The sequence below is a fragment of the Mustelus asterias genome, unplaced genomic scaffold (genome assembly GCF_964213995.1).
Source record: "Mustelus asterias unplaced genomic scaffold, sMusAst1.hap1.1 HAP1_SCAFFOLD_1522, whole genome shotgun sequence".
Taxonomy (NCBI): Eukaryota; Metazoa; Chordata; class Chondrichthyes; order Carcharhiniformes; family Triakidae; genus Mustelus; species Mustelus asterias.
Window position 1 is genome coordinate 17,310 of NW_027591467.1, and position 16,874 is coordinate 34,183.

The 16,874-nt window shown below is 49.1% G+C and overlaps 1 protein-coding gene across 1 annotated transcript; it reads right to left on the reverse strand.

Moving 5' to 3' along the window:
- Positions 1-4,966: 4,966 nt before the first annotated feature.
- LOC144488395 (SWI/SNF-related matrix-associated actin-dependent regulator of chromatin subfamily A member 5-like) lies at positions 4,967-10,340 on the reverse strand (the record flags this gene model as incomplete). Its single annotated transcript, XM_078206468.1, has 4 exons — positions 4,967-5,121; positions 7,477-7,653; positions 8,371-8,471; positions 10,240-10,340. Coding segments are annotated over 4 exons (534 nt in total), but the record flags the coding sequence as incomplete, so codon positions are not given.
- Between the last annotated feature and the right edge of the window lie 6,534 nt (positions 10,341-16,874).

The following is a 16,874-nucleotide window of genomic DNA, read 5'->3' on the forward strand; positions in this document are numbered from 1 at the left end:
GGAAGGAGCAGCTGGTTAAAAAGCAATGGTTGTGGAAGGAGCAGCTGGTTAAAAAGCAACGGTTGTGGAAGGGACAGCTGGTTAAAAAGCAATGGTTGTGGAAGGAGCAGCTGGTTAAAAAGCAATGGTTGTGGAAGGAGCAGCTGGTTAAAAAGCAATGGTTGTGGAAGGAGCAGCTGGTTAAAAAGCAATGGTTGTGGAAGGAGCAGCTGGTTAAAAAGCAATGGTTGTGGATGGGGCAGCTGGTTAAAAAGCAATGGTTGTGGTAGGGACAGCTGGTTAAAAAGCAATGGTTGTGGAAGGAGCAGCTGGTTAAAAAGCAATGGTTGTGGAAGGAGCAGCTGATTAAAAAGCAATGGTTGTGGAAGGGACAGCTGGTTAAAAAGCAATGGTTGTGGAAGGAGCAGCTTGTTAAAAAGCAATGGTTGTGGAAGGAGCAGCTGGTTAAAAAGCAATGGTTGTGGAAGGGACAGCTGGTTAAAAAGCAATGGTTGTGGAAGGGACACCTGGTTAAAAAGCAATGGTTGTGGAAGGGACAGCTGGTTAAAAAGCAATGGTTGTGGAAGGAGCAGCTGGTTAAAAAGCAATGGTTGTGGAAGGGACAGCTGGTTAAAAAGCAATGGTTGTGGAAGGAGCAGCTGGTTAAAAATCAATGGTTGTGGAAGGGACAGCTGGTTAAAAAGCAATGGTTGTGGAAGGAGCAGCTGGTTAAAAAGCAATGGTTGTGGAAGGAGCAGCTGGTTAAAAAGCAATGGTGGTGGAAGGAGCAGCTGGTTAAAAAGCAATGGTTGTGGAAGGAGCAGCTGGTTAAAAAGCAATGGTTGTGGAAGGAGCAGCTGGTTAAAAAGCAATGGTTGTGGAAGGAGCAGCTGGTTAAAAAGCAATGGTTGTGGAAGGGACAGCTGGTTAAAAAGCAATGGTTGTGGAAGGAGCAGCTGGTTAAAAAGCAATGGTTGTGGAAGGGACAGCTGGTTAAAAAGCAATGGTTGTGGAAGGGGCAGCTGGTTAAAAAGCAATGGTTGTGGATGGAGCAGCTGGTTAAAAAGCAATGGTTGTGGAAGGGACAGCTGGTTAAAAAGCAATGGTTGTGGAAGGAGCAGCTGGTTAAAAAGCAATGGTTGTGGAAGGGAGCAGCTGGTTAAAAAGCAATGGTTGTGGAAGGGACAGCTGGTTAAAAAGCAATGCTTGTGGAAGGAGCAGCTGGTTAAAAAGCAATGGTTGTGGAAGGGACAGCTGGTTAAAAAGCAATGGTTGTGGAAGGAGCAGCTGGTTAAAAAGCAATGGTTGTGGAAGGGAGAGCTGGTTAAAAAGCAATGGTTGTGGAAGGAGCAGCTGGTTAAAAAGCAATGGTTGTGGAAGGAGCAGCTGGTTAAAAAGCAATGGTTGTGGAAGGAGCAGCTGGTTAAAAAGCAATGGTTGTGGAAGGGACAGCTGGTTAAAAAGCAATGGTTGTGGAAGGAGCAGCTGGTTAAAAAGCAATGGTTGTGGAAGGAGCAGCTGGTTAAAAAGCAATGGTTGTGGAAGGGAAAGCTGGTTAAAAAGCAATGGTTGTGGAAGGGACAGCTGGTTAAAAAGCAATGGTTGTGGAAGGGACAGGTGGTTAAAAAGCAATGGTTGTGGAAGGGACAGCTGGTTAAAAAGCAATGGTTGTGGAAGGAGCAGCTGGTTAAAAAGCAATGGTTGTGGAAGGAGCAGCTGGTTAAAAAGCAATGGTTGTGGAAGGAGCAGCTGGTTAAAAAGCAATGGCTGTGGAAGGGACAGCTGGTTAAAAAGCAATGGTTGTGGAAGGGGCAGCTGGTTAAAAAGCAATGGTTGTGGAAGGGACAGCTGTTTAAAAAGCAATGGTTGTGGAAGGGACAGCTGGTTAAAAAGCAATGGTTGTGGAAGGAGCAGCTGGTTAAAAAGCAATGGTTGTGGAAGGAGCAGCTGCTTAAAAAGCAATGGTTGTGGAAGGAGCAGCTGGTTAAAAAGCAATGGTTGTGGAAGGGACAGCTGGTTAAAAAGCAATGGTTGTGGAAGGGGCAGCTGGTTAAAAAGCAATGGTTGTGGAAGGGACAGCTGGTTAAAAAGCAATGGTTGTGGAAGGAACAGCTGGTTAAAAAGCAATGGTTGTGGAAGGAGCAGCTGGTTAAAAAGCAATGGTTGTGGAAGGAGCAGCTGGTTAAAAAGCAATGGTTGTGGAAGGGACAGCTGGTTAAAAAGCAATGGTTGTGGAAGGGACAGCTGGTTAAAAAGCAATGGTTGTGGAAGGAGCAGCTGGTTAAAAAGCAATGGTTGTGGAAGGGATAGCTGGTTAAAAAGCAATGGTTGTGGAAGGAGCAGCTGGTTAAAAAGCAATGGTTGTGGAAGGGACAGCTGGTTAAAAAGCAATGGTTGTGGAAGGAGCAGCTGGTTAAAAAGCAATGGTTGTGGAAGGAGCAGCTGGTTAAAAAGCAATGGTTGTGGAAGGGACAGCTGGTTAAAAAGCAATGGTTGTGGAAGGAGCAGCTGGTTAAAAAGCAATGGTTGTGGAAGGGACAGCTGGTTAAAAAGCAATGGTTGTGGAAGGAGCAGCTGGTTAAAAAGCAATGGTTGTGGAAGGAGCAGCTGGTTAAAAAGCAATGGTTGTGGAAGCAGCAGCTGGTTAAAAAGCAATGGTTGTGGAAGGGACAGCTGGTTAAAAAGCAATGGTTGTGGAAGGAGCAGCTGGTTAAAAAGCAATGGTTGTGGAAGGAGCAGCTGGTTAAAAAGCAATGGTTGTGGAAGGAGCAGCTGGTTAAAACGCAATGGTTGTGGAAGGAACAGCTGGTTAAAAAGCAATGGTTGTGGAAGGAGCAGCTGTTTAAAAAGCAATGGTTGTGGAAGGGACAGCTGGTTAAAAAGCAATGGTTGTGGAAGGAGCAGCTGGTTAAAAAGCAATGGTTGTGGAAGGGGCAGCTGGTTAAAAAGCAATGGTTGTGGAAGGGACAGCTGGTTAAAAAGCAATGGTTCCGGAAGGGACAGCTGGTTAAAAAGCAATGGTTGTGGAAGGAGCAGCTGGTTAAAAAGCAATGGTTGTGGAAGGAGCAGCTGGTTAAAAAGCAATGGTTGTGGAAGGGACAGCTGGTTAAAAAGCAATGGTTGTGGAAGGAGCAGCTGGTTAAAAAGCAATGGTTGTGGAAGGAGCAGCTGGTTAAAAAGCAATGGTTGTGGAAGGGACAGCTGGTTAAAAAGCAATGGTTGTGGAAGGGGCAGCTGCTTAAAAAGCAATGGTTGTGGAAGGAGCAGCTGGTGAAAAAGCAATGGTTGTGGAAGGGGCAGCTGGTTAAAAAGCAATGGTTGTGGAAGGAGCAGCTGGTTAAAAAGCAATGGTTGTGGAAGGAGCAGCTGGTGAAAAAGCAATGGTTGTGGAAGGGGCAGCTGGTTAAAAAGCAATGGTTGTGGAAGGGACAGCTGGTTAAAAAGCAATGGTTGTGGAAGGAGCAGCTGGTTAAAAAGCAATGGTTGTGGAAGGAGCAGCTGGTTAAAAAGCAATGGTTGTGGAAGGGACAGCTGGTTAAAAAGCAATGGTTGTGGAAGGAGCAGCTGGTTAAAAAGCTTTTAAAACAAGATCACACTACAGTCTGAATAAGCAGCTCTGATCTTTGATTTTCAATTCAAATATTTCCACTCCACTCTTCCACTAGTGTTAAAACCCAGAGATTAACTATCGAGCCTCAATAATTGATGGTGCAATAACTTTCCCAGAAGTTTCTGAACCCCTGGAGTAATTTGGTTGAATATGGCACAGCGGTTAGCACTGCTGCCTCACAGCAACAGGGACCAGTGTTTGATTTCCGGCTTGGGTAACTGTGTGGAGTCTGCATGTTCTCCCCGTGTCTGTGTGGGTTTCCTCTGGGTGCTCCGGTTTCCTCCCACAGTCCGAAAGACATGCTGGTTCGGGTGCATTGGCCGTGCTAAATTCTCCCTCAGTGTTACCCGAACAGGCGCCAGAGTGTTGCGACCAGGGGATTTTCACAGTAGCTTCATTACAGTGTTAATGTCAGCCGACTTGTGACACTGATAAACTTTAACTTAAAAAATGATTGTCTGCATTGGATTGTGAGATTAAAGCGCTCTTTTCCTCAAGATTCACATTCCATCTGTGACAATAAATAACCCTTTTAATTTAGCTCTTAAAGCTTTGATGGAATTGCGAAAGAACAGAGAAAGCAGCAAATAACAATTATATTAACCATTAGTACTCAAAATGTATCATTTTCCTTCATTTCAAAATCTCTATTCCTGGATTTCCCTCCAACCTTTTGTTCCAATCTTCCTGTCCTTCGTTATCTCATTCACCAGAGAACAGTCACTTCCATCCACACTGAATTCTTTTTTACTGTTCTTTGCCACTCCGTCTTACCCCGTCTTTGCATTCCCCTCTCCAGGGGAACAGTGTGCAGCAAACTTCTGTGCCTCATTTTCTGTCTGGTCCCACACATAACTGCACCTTGCTCAAAAATAACCTCACTCCATGATATATAACCGAGAATGTGACACATGGTTTACAAAGTTGTAAAGTTTATTAGTGGCACAAGTAGGCTTACATTAACACTGCAATGAAGTTACCCTGCAAATCCCCAAGTCGCCACACTTCGGTCCACTGAGAATTTAGCACGGCCAAAGCACCGAACCAGCAATATTTTTGGACTGTGGTAGGAAACCGGAGCACCCGGAGGAAACCCACGCAAACACGGGGAGAACGTGTAAACTCCACACAGACAATGACCCAAGCTGGGAATCGAACCTGGGTCACTGGCGCTGTGAGGCAGCAGTGCGAACCACCGAGCTACCATGTCGCCCCCTGCTCATGCCCCCATGCTACAAATCAAGCCTGCGTTTCTCCCCAATTCACCTGAAGATGAGGCAGAAAATGTAGCATTCACTGCAATGGTAGCCATTAACTCTGGTGGTAATGGACGGCATGGGGAAGAGAGCAGAGAAAATGAAGGGAAAACACACTTACCTTGGGTTTCCATTTTTGATCCTGTCGGCTTCATCTATAACCAGATATCGCCAATTAAATAATTTGAAAACAGATTTCTCCCTGATGAGCATTTCATACGACGTCACACAGACATCCCACTCTCCAGGAAGGAGGACATCTCTGATGAAAGCTGCCTGATAAAGTAAGAAGTGGGTTACATTTCAGTTTTCCAAACACCAGAAATTTATTTTTCTAGAAGACAATTGGGATGCAGCAGAAACAGATCTGATCACAGGCATTAATCAGACAAATTTAGCTGAATAAAACACTGACGTTGGGATTTTCCAGCCCCGCCAGCAGTGAGCAGCGTCAAGTGCAGGACAGGCAAAGGTGGAGAGGGGCCAAAGGGCAATTGGCTCTTGGCAACTCTCCAACCCATAGAATCCCTACAGTGCAGGAAGAGGCCATTCGGCCCATTGAGTCTGCACCGACCACAATCCCACCCATGCCGTATTCTCTAAACCATAGAATCCCTACAGTGCAGGGAGAGGCCATTCGGCCCATTGAGTCTGCACCGACCACATTCCCACCCAGGCCCTATTCTCCAAACCATAGAATCCCTACAGTGCAGGGAGAGGCCATTCGGCCCATTGAGTCTGCACCAACCACAATCCCACCCAGGCCCTATTCTCCAGACCACAGAATCCCTACAGTGCGGGAAGAGGCCATTTGGCCCATTGAGTCTGCACCGACCACAATCCCACCCAGGCCCGATTCCCCAAACCATAGAATCCCTCTCTGTCTGGAGCTCGCTCTGTCTGTCTCTCACCCCCTCTCTCCCTTTCTTTCCATTTCATGGCCTCCTCGATCTTTCTCCAGCTCTCCCTCTCTGTAGTCCAGAAGATGAAATCTCCTATCACTGGAGCGGACTCAGTCTATCGGAACCTTGCGGCTTATAGATGCAGAATTTTAACTACAGGATCTATGGGACTGTATTAGTTAGAATAGAATAGAATAGAATCCCTCCAGTGCAGAAGGAGGCCATTCGGCCCATCGAGTCTGCACTGACCACAATCCCACCCAGGCCCTATTCCCGTAACTCCACATATTTATCCTGTTAACCCCCCCTGACACTAGGGTTAATTTAGCATGGCCAATCAAACTCACCTGCACTTCTTTGGACTGTGAGACTTCTGACGAAGGAGCAGCGCTCCGAAAGCGAAAGGCATTTGCTACCAAATAAACCTGTTGGACTTTAACCTGGTGTTGTTAAAACTCTTGCTATGAGGCAGCAGTGCTAACCACTGTGCCACCACCTCAAGATGTTCCAGCCCAGCACACGATTTTCCCTGCCACTGATGGGGCTGGAAAATCCCGCCCAGAGTGTTGCAAAGCATGGAGAGAGAAATTAATTATGATATAATTGAACATATTTGCAAATCTACACTCAAACGTTGTCTGCGTGGCAAATCTCTGATTTTAGTTACGCTGAGCAAGGAAAAGCTGATCTCCAAAGCCAGTCTCAAGGAACCTTGAGGGCTGCCGTTAACACTGGCGACAGATCCATTCTCCACATGCATGTTGAAAACATGTTTTTGAGAGAGTCGACAAAAGTAAATTCAATCCAGTGAAAGGCAGGATTAAGACTACAGATTGAACAATGACCAAATACAACATTTCAATTTGTTAAGTCTAAATTTATTAAAATTGTATCCCAGGTTTGATGAGTCCTTCACTTCTTGTACTTTTCTTACACAAAGTTCTTGTTCACACAACTGCAATGCTCGTGGTTATTTATTCAGCAATTTAAACAAGGTCATAGAGGTTTACAGCATGGAAAAAGCCCCTTCAGCCCAACTTGTCCATGCTGCTCTTTTTAAAACCACTTAGCTCGTCCCAATTGCCCGCGTTTGGCCCATATCCCTCCAGACCCATCTAACTGTCTAAATGCTTTTTAAAAAACAAAATTGTACCCGCCTCTATTACTACCTCTGGCAGCTTGTTCCAGACACACACCACCCTCAGTGAAAAAGTTGCCCCTCTGGACCCTTTCCTATCTCTTCCCTCTCAGCTTAAACCTATGACCTCTAGTTTGACTCCCCTGCCTTTGGGAGGTATTCCAAAATTTGCCGTTATGGTTCATGGGTCAGTGTTTAGTGGTAAAAAGAATCTTGCTCCCCCGTGAATGAACTGACTCTCTCGCGACTTGCCCAACAGATGCTGTCTGTCCTTTGGTACCTCACCCTTGCAGCTTTTTCACACACAGGCTTTGACAGCAAGTGCTTGCGGATTACTGAATTCCTATTTGGTAAATGACAGATGCCGAGATAGCAACCAGCTTTAAGAATCCTGGCTGTTTTTTCTTGTTCCGATGCTGGGGCAGCAAGGGTAGTTGTACTTTCCCACTGGGGTCGGCCAACATGTGGCAGGAGATCCAACAAGCACTGCACGGATTACTGCCACAACGTGCAATGCATTTTCAAATTAAACTCCACGCATCAGCTGTATTTTCCAACAGTATTTTTGGGAACATAAAACACAGTTCTTACCCTTTGATCCTTGTCACCTCTTAAACAAATAGCTCGAAGAGTCGGTATCCATCCTTTGAACTCAAGCATCCAGTTGTGCAGTGTAGACTTGGGGACTAGAACCATGTGAGGTCCAGGAATGTTTCTATAATGTTTCATGTACCCAAGAGCAATAGTTTGCAAAGTCTTCCCGAGACCCTGTTAAACAAAGTAAAACAATTAATTCTCTGAGAATCAAAGTCTGTTTTTTCATCAGTGTTGTCCTGAAGCATTTCTGAAATGTACTGGAAGAAACCATTCGGCCCATCAAGTTTGTTCTGCAATTTAATTAGATCATAGCTTATCTACATCGTAACTCCATTTATCTGCCTTGGTTCCATTTCCCTTCACACTAATCTAACAAAAATCTTCGTCTCAGTTTTGACATGTCCAGACTAACCATGCCTCAAGTTTTTTATGAAATAAAAAGCTAGGTTTTGGCAGGAAGTAGGAGAAAACAAACGTTCCAGGTTTCCGCTAATCTTTGAATGGTACACCCTCGAATATCCGGGAGAAGATACGTGTTCCCTATTTAGAAACATCGAAGATAGGAGCAGGAGGAGGCCATTTGGCCCTTCGAGCCTGCTCCACCATTCATTACGATCATGGCGGATCATCCAACTCAATAGCCTCATCCTGCTTCCCCCCCGACCCCAATAACCTTTGATCGCATTCACCCCAAGTGCTTTACCGAGCCGCCTCGTGAATACATATAATGAATGCTTCACCCCGTTTTGAACCGGGAACCTTTCACGTTAGGCGAACGTGATAACCAGTACACTACAGAGACACTTATCTTATTAAATCCTTTAAACTAAACATCTCACATGCCTACACCAAACAATTGTTATGTCTACAATCAATGTGTATTCATACCCTTTCATCTGCCAGGACACCATTAATGCCATTCTCAGATAAAGAAATCAGCCAATTCAGTCCACGGATCTGATAGTGGCGGAGTTTCCCTCCTTTTACATCTGTGGAAGAGACCCCAAATATTTAGAGCCTTCAACCATTGCAAGAGTCTGCACAGAATACAGCTCAAGGGGAAATGAAATCAGTGCCATAACCAAAAGGAAAAGTGTTACTGTTTCAGGAACCATTGAACTGAAAGCACCATGATAGCTTGAGACAACAAAAAGCAAGCAGCACAATCCATTTGGTATTAGGGTCTCAATGTTTGCATAAAGAATGTCAGCGTTCAGACGCAGGCTCCAAAACAAAGGTGGTGATTTTCACCACGACTACTACCATTCTATAGCAGCTAAATTGACCAATAAAACAAGGCCAAAGTATATACAGAAACATAAACTGTTAAACAGAGCACCTAAACTTCACTAAGGCAAGTATGAGCAAGATTGGGAGGGCAGAGAGAAGGAATGATGGTGAGGAACCAGTTTACTGGGCTTTGACTGCTTTGTAAGAAATCATTGCATGGACATTACTGGGATTTTGAATATGTTATGAGTATTTGGAGCATTGCGTGCAGTTCTGGTCATCACACTACCAGAAGGACGTGGAAGCTTTGGAGAGAGTGCAAAGAAGGTTCACCAGGATGTTGCCTGGTCTCAAGGCTGTTGGCTACGAGGGGAGGTTGAATAAACTAGGATTGTTTTCATTGGAAAGACAGAGGCTGAGGACAGACCTGATAGAGGTGGACACAATGATGAGAGGCATCGGCAGGGTGGATAGTCAGAAGCTTTTTTCCAAGGGTGGAAGTGTTAATTACAAGGGGGCGCAGGTTCATGGTGAGAGGGATAAAATTTAAGGGAGATGTGTGGGGGAAGTTTCTCACAGAGTGGTGGGTGCCTGGAATGCACTACCAGGGGAGGTGATGGAAGCAGGCACATTAACAACATTTAAGAGGCATCCCAACGGGTAAATGAATAGGGAGGGAATAGAGGGATACAGACCCAAATAAGGAGAGAAGGGTTTTTCTTTATTTTAGTGAGGGCATCATGATTGGCACAGGCTTGGAGGGCTGGAGGGCCTGTCTTGTGCTGTACTTTTCTTTGTTCTTTGATTGGGGAAATGCCATTTGGGAGAACAGATCATTCAGCTCACCATTTCATAGGGTAAGGAACTGATTATACATGATTCTCAACACCAAAAGGACAGCATGTTACATGTACGCAATCTGTATGATAATCCAATTATTCCTCATGAAAACAGATGGTTCCTTTACATGTGGCGCACACTAACATGTTAAAATGGCTGCTAGGACACCATGAAAAATAAGTTGCAGCAGTTTCAACTCAGTTCCTTGGGAGCACTGGTTGAGAGGGCAAAGCTGAACAAAACAAAGAGCAAGGTGAAAGGCTGATATATGAAACACATGTCATGCTGGCATGACGGAGATCTTTCAGCTTTACCCTGCATTTTATTCATGCTGAATCTGACCTCAAAATACTCAATATCCACAATATCCAGTCAGAAAATATGATGTCAGATTACAAGTTAGGCTGGAGTGAGTCCGTGTTGTCTGTCAGCATTAGTAGATTGTTCCATTAAAAAGACCCCTTATGCCAATAAACACAGCCAATTAAACCAGGAGAACGGGAGGTGCTGTTTTTGGAGATTTAATTACAACAGTCTCAAATGTTCCCACAAGTCTAATTTTGACAAAATTGAACACTGCACATCGATGAATGGTGACTGAAAATGTGAAAGCAATTGGGAAAAGGTAGTGAAAACTGAGCTACATTAACTCATGTATGAAATAATGAATAAAATGGCTTTACACACATGATGGGGATTCTTCAAACCTTGTGCAGACATTGGTTGTCTTGCTGTTTTCTGACAGTAGCTCTTCATCCTCTTCCTGTTCCGTACGACGATGCCGATAGCTAAGAATTAAAAGTGAATTGTTATGTGCGAGGGGTTACTATTACTTTCCAAACCATTTTAAAAGAGCTGTTACTGCAGTCAATTTCAAATCCACAATCACTTCAGAATAAACAGCACCGTACAAATTATTTTGGAGATTGTGCATCACTTTTGTGGTGAAGATTAGTACATAGAATCCTAAAGTGCAGAAAGAGGCCATTTGGCCCATGGAGTCTGCACCGGCCTCAATCCCACCCAGACCCTATCCTCATAATGCCATGCATTTACCCTCGCTAGTTCCCCTGACACTAAGGGGCAATTTAGCATGGCCAATTCACCTAACCCTAATCTTTGGACTGTGGGATGAAACCGGAGCACCCGGAGGAAACCCACGCAGACACGGGGAGAATGTGCAAACTCTATACAGACAGTGACCCAAGCCGGGAATCCAACCTGGGTCCCTGGCGCTGTGGGGCAGTAGTGCTAACCACTGCCACACTGCCGCCCTAACTACTGTGCCACCATGCCCTACGTACAGCATGTTATTGAACTAAGATTCAAAATTGCAATTCATGCAGGTGGCCATTGTTTTAATTTAAAGTTGATTCCAAACATAAACTTTGAAATCTACTGTTATGTAAATACTCTCCCAAGACCCTGGTAGATTACACAGCATATTAGTACTTTTTAATTTAATTAGGTAATTACACATGTATAATCTTTTGTGCCAATAGTTGTCAACAGACTCTTCAATCATACATGTGACACATTTAATAACATCAGTGTTTTTAATGCAAGGTTGACAGGAATTCCACGCCTGTTATACGGATGCAGGATATTTGAACACTTGGTGACGAAGATGCTGTTTCAACTTTAAAAAGGCAGAGAAAAGGTGTAGGTCATGCAACCTCAGACATCTGTTTATTCAATTAAATCATGCCTGCTGTTGCTTCATATCACTTGATAGTGCAGCCAACAAAGAAAAAAATCCATTCAGAAAATTTAACACCCACAGCCATTTGGGGCAGACCTTTCCACCAAGTGGAACGAAATAGCCCTCACTTTCAATCCTAACTAACCTCGTTCTAATATGAAGATGTGCCCCCTTGAACCAGATTTCCCTCAAAAGAAATTAGTCTCTGTATCTACCCTATCAAATCCCCTAATCATTTTAAACACCTCAATTTGGTCACTCTTTAATACACTAAGCTTAACGGAATGAAAGCCAAATTTATGGAACATGTTATGTTCTCATAACCTGACACTAAGACCAGATAGCATCCCGGTGCCAGACCAATATTACTTTCCTGAGGTTCGTTGCCCAGAACCAAAGGCAGTTCTCCAGCTGAGGTTTGACCAAGGCTCTGTACAGCTTCCTCATTTTTTCATCCCAATCTATTTTGAGATAAATGCCATCTTCCTCTTAGCATATTCCATTATCTTTTTTAACAGTGCAGTAATACCGTGTTCTTTGTATATATGGAAACTCAAATCTCTTTTGCTCCTCCACAACTAATCTCTCTTGTCGAAAACACTTAGATTTGCCTTTCTCAGTTCCAAAGTGGGTGGCCTCACACTTCTCCACACTGAACTACATTTGCCACAGCTTTGCCCACTCACTGGGCTATCCTTTGCAACTCCATCATATGATCCCAATTTGTGGTTGCTCCTAACCTAGTCTGCAAATCTGGATGAAGCAGTAAAGAGTTATATCCAAATCACTGAAAGCCGAGGCCCCGAAACCTCAAGGAGGAATGAAAGCTTTACTTCCATCATTCTACTTTGACCCCAACATTAACGCCTCTTTGGCCTTCAAACGCCAGGAACAATTTCCAAGTTGAAATCTCTCAGAATTTGCATCATGAATCCAAAAACACATTGCCTGGAATATATCTTCCTGTCCAACCGACAGAAGCGTCTGTTTCTCATCTTTCTTTAATCGAGGGCACCCGGGTTTCATCTTTAAAGGAGACGTTGGAGTTTTCTGTGCAGCAGGTTGGATAAAGTGGGCAAAAAGCTCGGTCTGTTGCAGCAGATAATCAAATCTGTCGAACAAGAAAAATAAATGTTCATAAGAAAATAAGGCATTGAGAATTAACGTGACAAGAGTGTGCAAACACATCTCATTTAATCTACAGTCAATCTACAGTTCTCCTTGTGGGGGCTGCAGATTTGTTTTTATTGAAGCGTAATAGTACGTGTCTTTGGAAAACAGCCTTTCACCTGGTATTACTTTGTAAATTGGGCAACTGAGTAACATTTGGGTGAGGTGGGGAAAGAAGAATAAAGACAACCCTCTCTGCTGTGGGGCTATTAAATCATTCCCACTGTAATTGAGATTTCACTTTGTGCGAGTAAATTCAAAAATGCTCTTCAAACACAACCTATATTTCTACATACAGGATAGAACACAAATGTGTATAGTACTATACGTGACAGCCCAAATTTAGCACTGTTCATGCTGAGAAACAGAGAAACATAGAAAAGCTACAGCACAAAACAGGCCCTTCGGCCCCCCAAGTTGTGCCGAACATATCCCTACCTTTTAGGCCTACCTATAACCCTCCACCCAGTTAAGTCCCATGTACTCATCCAGCAGTCTCTTAAAAGACCCTACTGAGTTTGTCTCCACCACCACTGATGGCAGCAGATTCCACTGGCCCACCACCCTCTGTGTGAAAAACTTCCCCCTAACATTTCCCCTGTACCTACCCCCGCAGCACGTTAAACCTGTGTCCTCTCGTGGCAACCATTTCCACCCTGGGAAAAAGCCTCTGAGAGTCCACCCGATCTATGCCTCTCAACATCTTACATACCTCTATTAGGTCTCCTCTCATCCGATGTCTCTCCAAGGAGAAAAGATGTACACCCGCTCCCCCGCACTCCCTCCCCCGCACCCCCTCCCCCGCACGCCCCCTCCCCCGCACCCCTTCCCCCACACGGCCCCTGCCCCGCACCCCCTCCCCCGCACGCCCCCTCCCCCGCACCCCCCTCCCCCCGCACGCCCCTTCCCCCGCACGCCCCCTCCCTCGCACGCCCCCTCCCCCGCACGCCCCCTCCCCCGTACGCCCTCCCCCACGTGCCCGCTCCCCCGCACGCCCCCTCCCCCACGCGCTCCCTCCCCCGCGGGCCCCCTCCCCCGCGCGCACCAACCCCCGCGCGCCCCCTACCCCGCGCGCCCCCTCCCCCGCGCGCCCCCTCCCCCGCGCACCCACTCCCCCGCACACCCAATCCCCCGCACCTCACCTCCCCCGCACACTCTCACCCCCGCAAACCCCCTCCCCCTCCCCCACCTTCCCCACACCCCCCCTCCCCCGCAACCCCCCTCCCCCTCACACCCCTCCACCGCACACTCCCTCCCCGAACATCCCTCCCCGCGCACCCCCCCCGCGCACCTTCCCCCGCGCCCCCCCTCCCCCGCACCCCCCCTCCCCTGCACCCCCCCTCCCCCACACCCCCCTCCCCCGCACGCCCCCTCCCACGCACGCCCCCTCCCCCGCACGCCCGCTCCCCCGCGCGTCCCCTCCCAGGCACGCAACTTCCCCCGCGCCCCCTCCACCGCGCGCCCCTCCCCCGCACCCCCCTCCCACGCACGCAACTTCCCCCGCACACCCTCCCACGCACGCCCCCATCCCCCGCAACCCCCCTCCCCCGCACGCCCCCTCCCCCGCAACACCCCTCCCCCGCGCGCCCCCTCCCCCGCGCGCCCCCTCCCCCGCAACGCCCCTCCCCCGCACGCCCCCTCCCCCGCAACACCCCTCCCCCGCCAACCCCCTCCCCCGCACGGCCCCTCCCCGCGCACCCCCTCCCTCCCCCGCGCCCACTCCCTCGCACACCCACTCCCCCTCACACATCCCTCCCCCTCACCCTCCCTCCCCCGCACACCCCCTCCCCCCCGCACCCCCTCCCCCGCACACGCCCTCCCCCACGCACCCCCTCCCCCACGCACGCCCTCCCCCACGCACGCCCTCCCCCGCACGCCCTCCCCCGCACGCCCTCCCCCATACGCCCCGCGCCCCCTCCCCCGCGCCCCCTCCCCCGCGCCCCCCCCGCGCCCCCCTCCCCCGCGCTCCCCTCCCCCGCGCCCCCCTCCCCCGCGCCCCCCTCCCCCGCGCCCCCCTCCCCCGCGCCCCCTCCCCCGCGCCCCCCCGCGCCCCCCTCCCCCGCGCCCCCCTCCCCCGCGCCCCCCTCCCCCGCGCCCCCCTCCCCCGCGCCCACCTCCCCCGCGCCCCCCTCCCCCGCGCCCACCTCCCCCGCGCCCCCCTCCCCCGCGCCCCCCTCCCCCGCGCCCCCCTCCCCCGCGCCCCCCTCCCCCGCGCCCCCCTCCCCCGCACGCCCCCCTCCCCCGCACGCCCCCCTCCCCCGCACACCCCCTCCCCCGCACACCCCCTCCCCCGCACACCCCCTCCCCCGCACACCCCCTCCCCCGCACACCCCCTCCCCCGCACACCCCCTCCCCCGCACACCCCCTCCCCCGCACACCCCCTCCCCCGCACACCCCCTCCCCCGCACACCCCCTCCCCCGCACCCCCCTCCCCCGCACCCCCTCCCCCGCACCCCCTCTCCCACACACCCCCTCTCCCACACACCCCCTCTCCCACACACCCCCTCTCCCACACACCCCCTCCCCCCAAACCCCCTCCCCCGCACCCCCTCCCCCGCGCGCCCCCTCCCCCGCGCGCGCCCCCTCCCCCGCGCGCGCCCCCTCCCCCGCGCGCGCCCCCTCCCCCGCGCGCGCCCCCTCCCCCGCACGCGCCCCCTCCCCCGCGCGCGCCCCCTCCCCCGCGCGCGCCCCCTCCCCCGCAGCCCCCCTCCCCCGCAGCCCCCCTCCCCCGCAGCCCCCCTCCCCCGCAGCCCCCCTCCCCCGCACACCCCCTCCCCCGCACTCCCCCTCCCCCGCACGCCCCCCCTCCCACATCGCTTCAGTTTCCTCCCTCAGTCTGGAAGACGTGCTGGTTAGGGTGCATTGGCCGTGCTAAATTCTCCCTCAGTGTAACCCGAACAGGCATCGGAGTGTGGAGACTGGGGGATTTTCACAGTAACTTCATTGCAGTGTTAATATCAGCCTCCTTTTGACACTAATAAATAAACTTTAATTTGATTTAAACGTCCTTAATGACTCTTCTCTCAAGCACTGGAGTTTTAATTTGAGTGCTGAATTAATCACAGTTTCATAGAATCCCTGCAGTGCAGGAGGAGGCCATTCAGCCCATTGAGCCTGTACTGACAACACTCCCACCCAGACTTGATCTCTGAAACCCTTGTAATCCTCCTGCTGGAGCCCTGACACGAAGGGGCCATTTAGCTTGGCCAATCCTTCTAACCTGCACATCGTTGGAGTGTGGGAGGAAACCGGAGCACCCGGACGAAACCCACGTCGACACGGGGAGAACGTACAAATTCCCACAGACAGTGACCCGAGGCTGGAAGTGAACCCGGGTCCCTGGAGCTGTGAGGCAGCAGTGCTAACCACTGTGTCACCGTGCCGCCCACGCTACTTGTGACATTAATGAACAAACTTTAAACTGATGCGTCATTGAACCTTTCTTGGATATTTCTCTTATTCATTCACAAGCAGTGAATCAGGGGAGGATGACAAAGATTATTTTCTAACTGCACGGCACTGGATCTGAAGCCTCGATCTAAAAGAATCAACAAGTTGTTCTGTGTCCTTGGATGTTTATGCCAAAAAAATAAATATTTGCCATAATTCAATTGTGAGCCTTCTGCTGTGAATGACACAGATTTGCTTTAATATTATTTGAAAATAATCACTTTGAAATCATCATTTGTCTCAATAGTTGATTTATTCAGGGCACTCACATCATTATTACCGTCAATCTGGACATTTCATTCAGCAAGAATGCTTTCATGATTCATAATTATTACCCAGTGTTGATCCATTCATTCAAAATCATACAATCATCGACTCATAGGATCCACACAGTGCAGAAGGAGGCCGTTCAGTACATCGAACCTACACCAACGGCAACCCCACCCAGGCCCTATCCCCGCAACCCCACATATTTACCCCGCTAATCCCCCGGAATGAAGGGTCATGAACAAAGCCCAATCCATCACACAAACCAGCCTCCCATCCATTGACTCTGTCTACACTGCCCGCTGCCTTGGCAAGGCAGCCAGCATAATTAAGGACCCCACGCACCCCGGACATTCTCGCTTTCACCTGCTTCCATCGGGAAAAGGACAAAGTCTGAGGACACACACCAACCAACTCAAGGACAGCTTCTTCCCTGCTGCCATCAGACTTTTGAATGGACCTACCTCATATTAAGTTGATCTTTCTCTCCACCCGAGCTATGACTGTAACACTACATTCTGCATCCTCTCCTTTCCTTCTCTCTGAACCGGACGCTTTGTCTGTAAAGCGTGCAAGAAACAATATTTTTCACTGAATACTAATACATGTGACAATAATAAATCAAATCAATCCACTTCATTTTTTGACCTGTGACAAAGTGACCCATTGGAGACATTCACAAAGTATGGTCTTCTGTTTAAAATTCTGCTCCTTTGCATTTACATGATTCAAA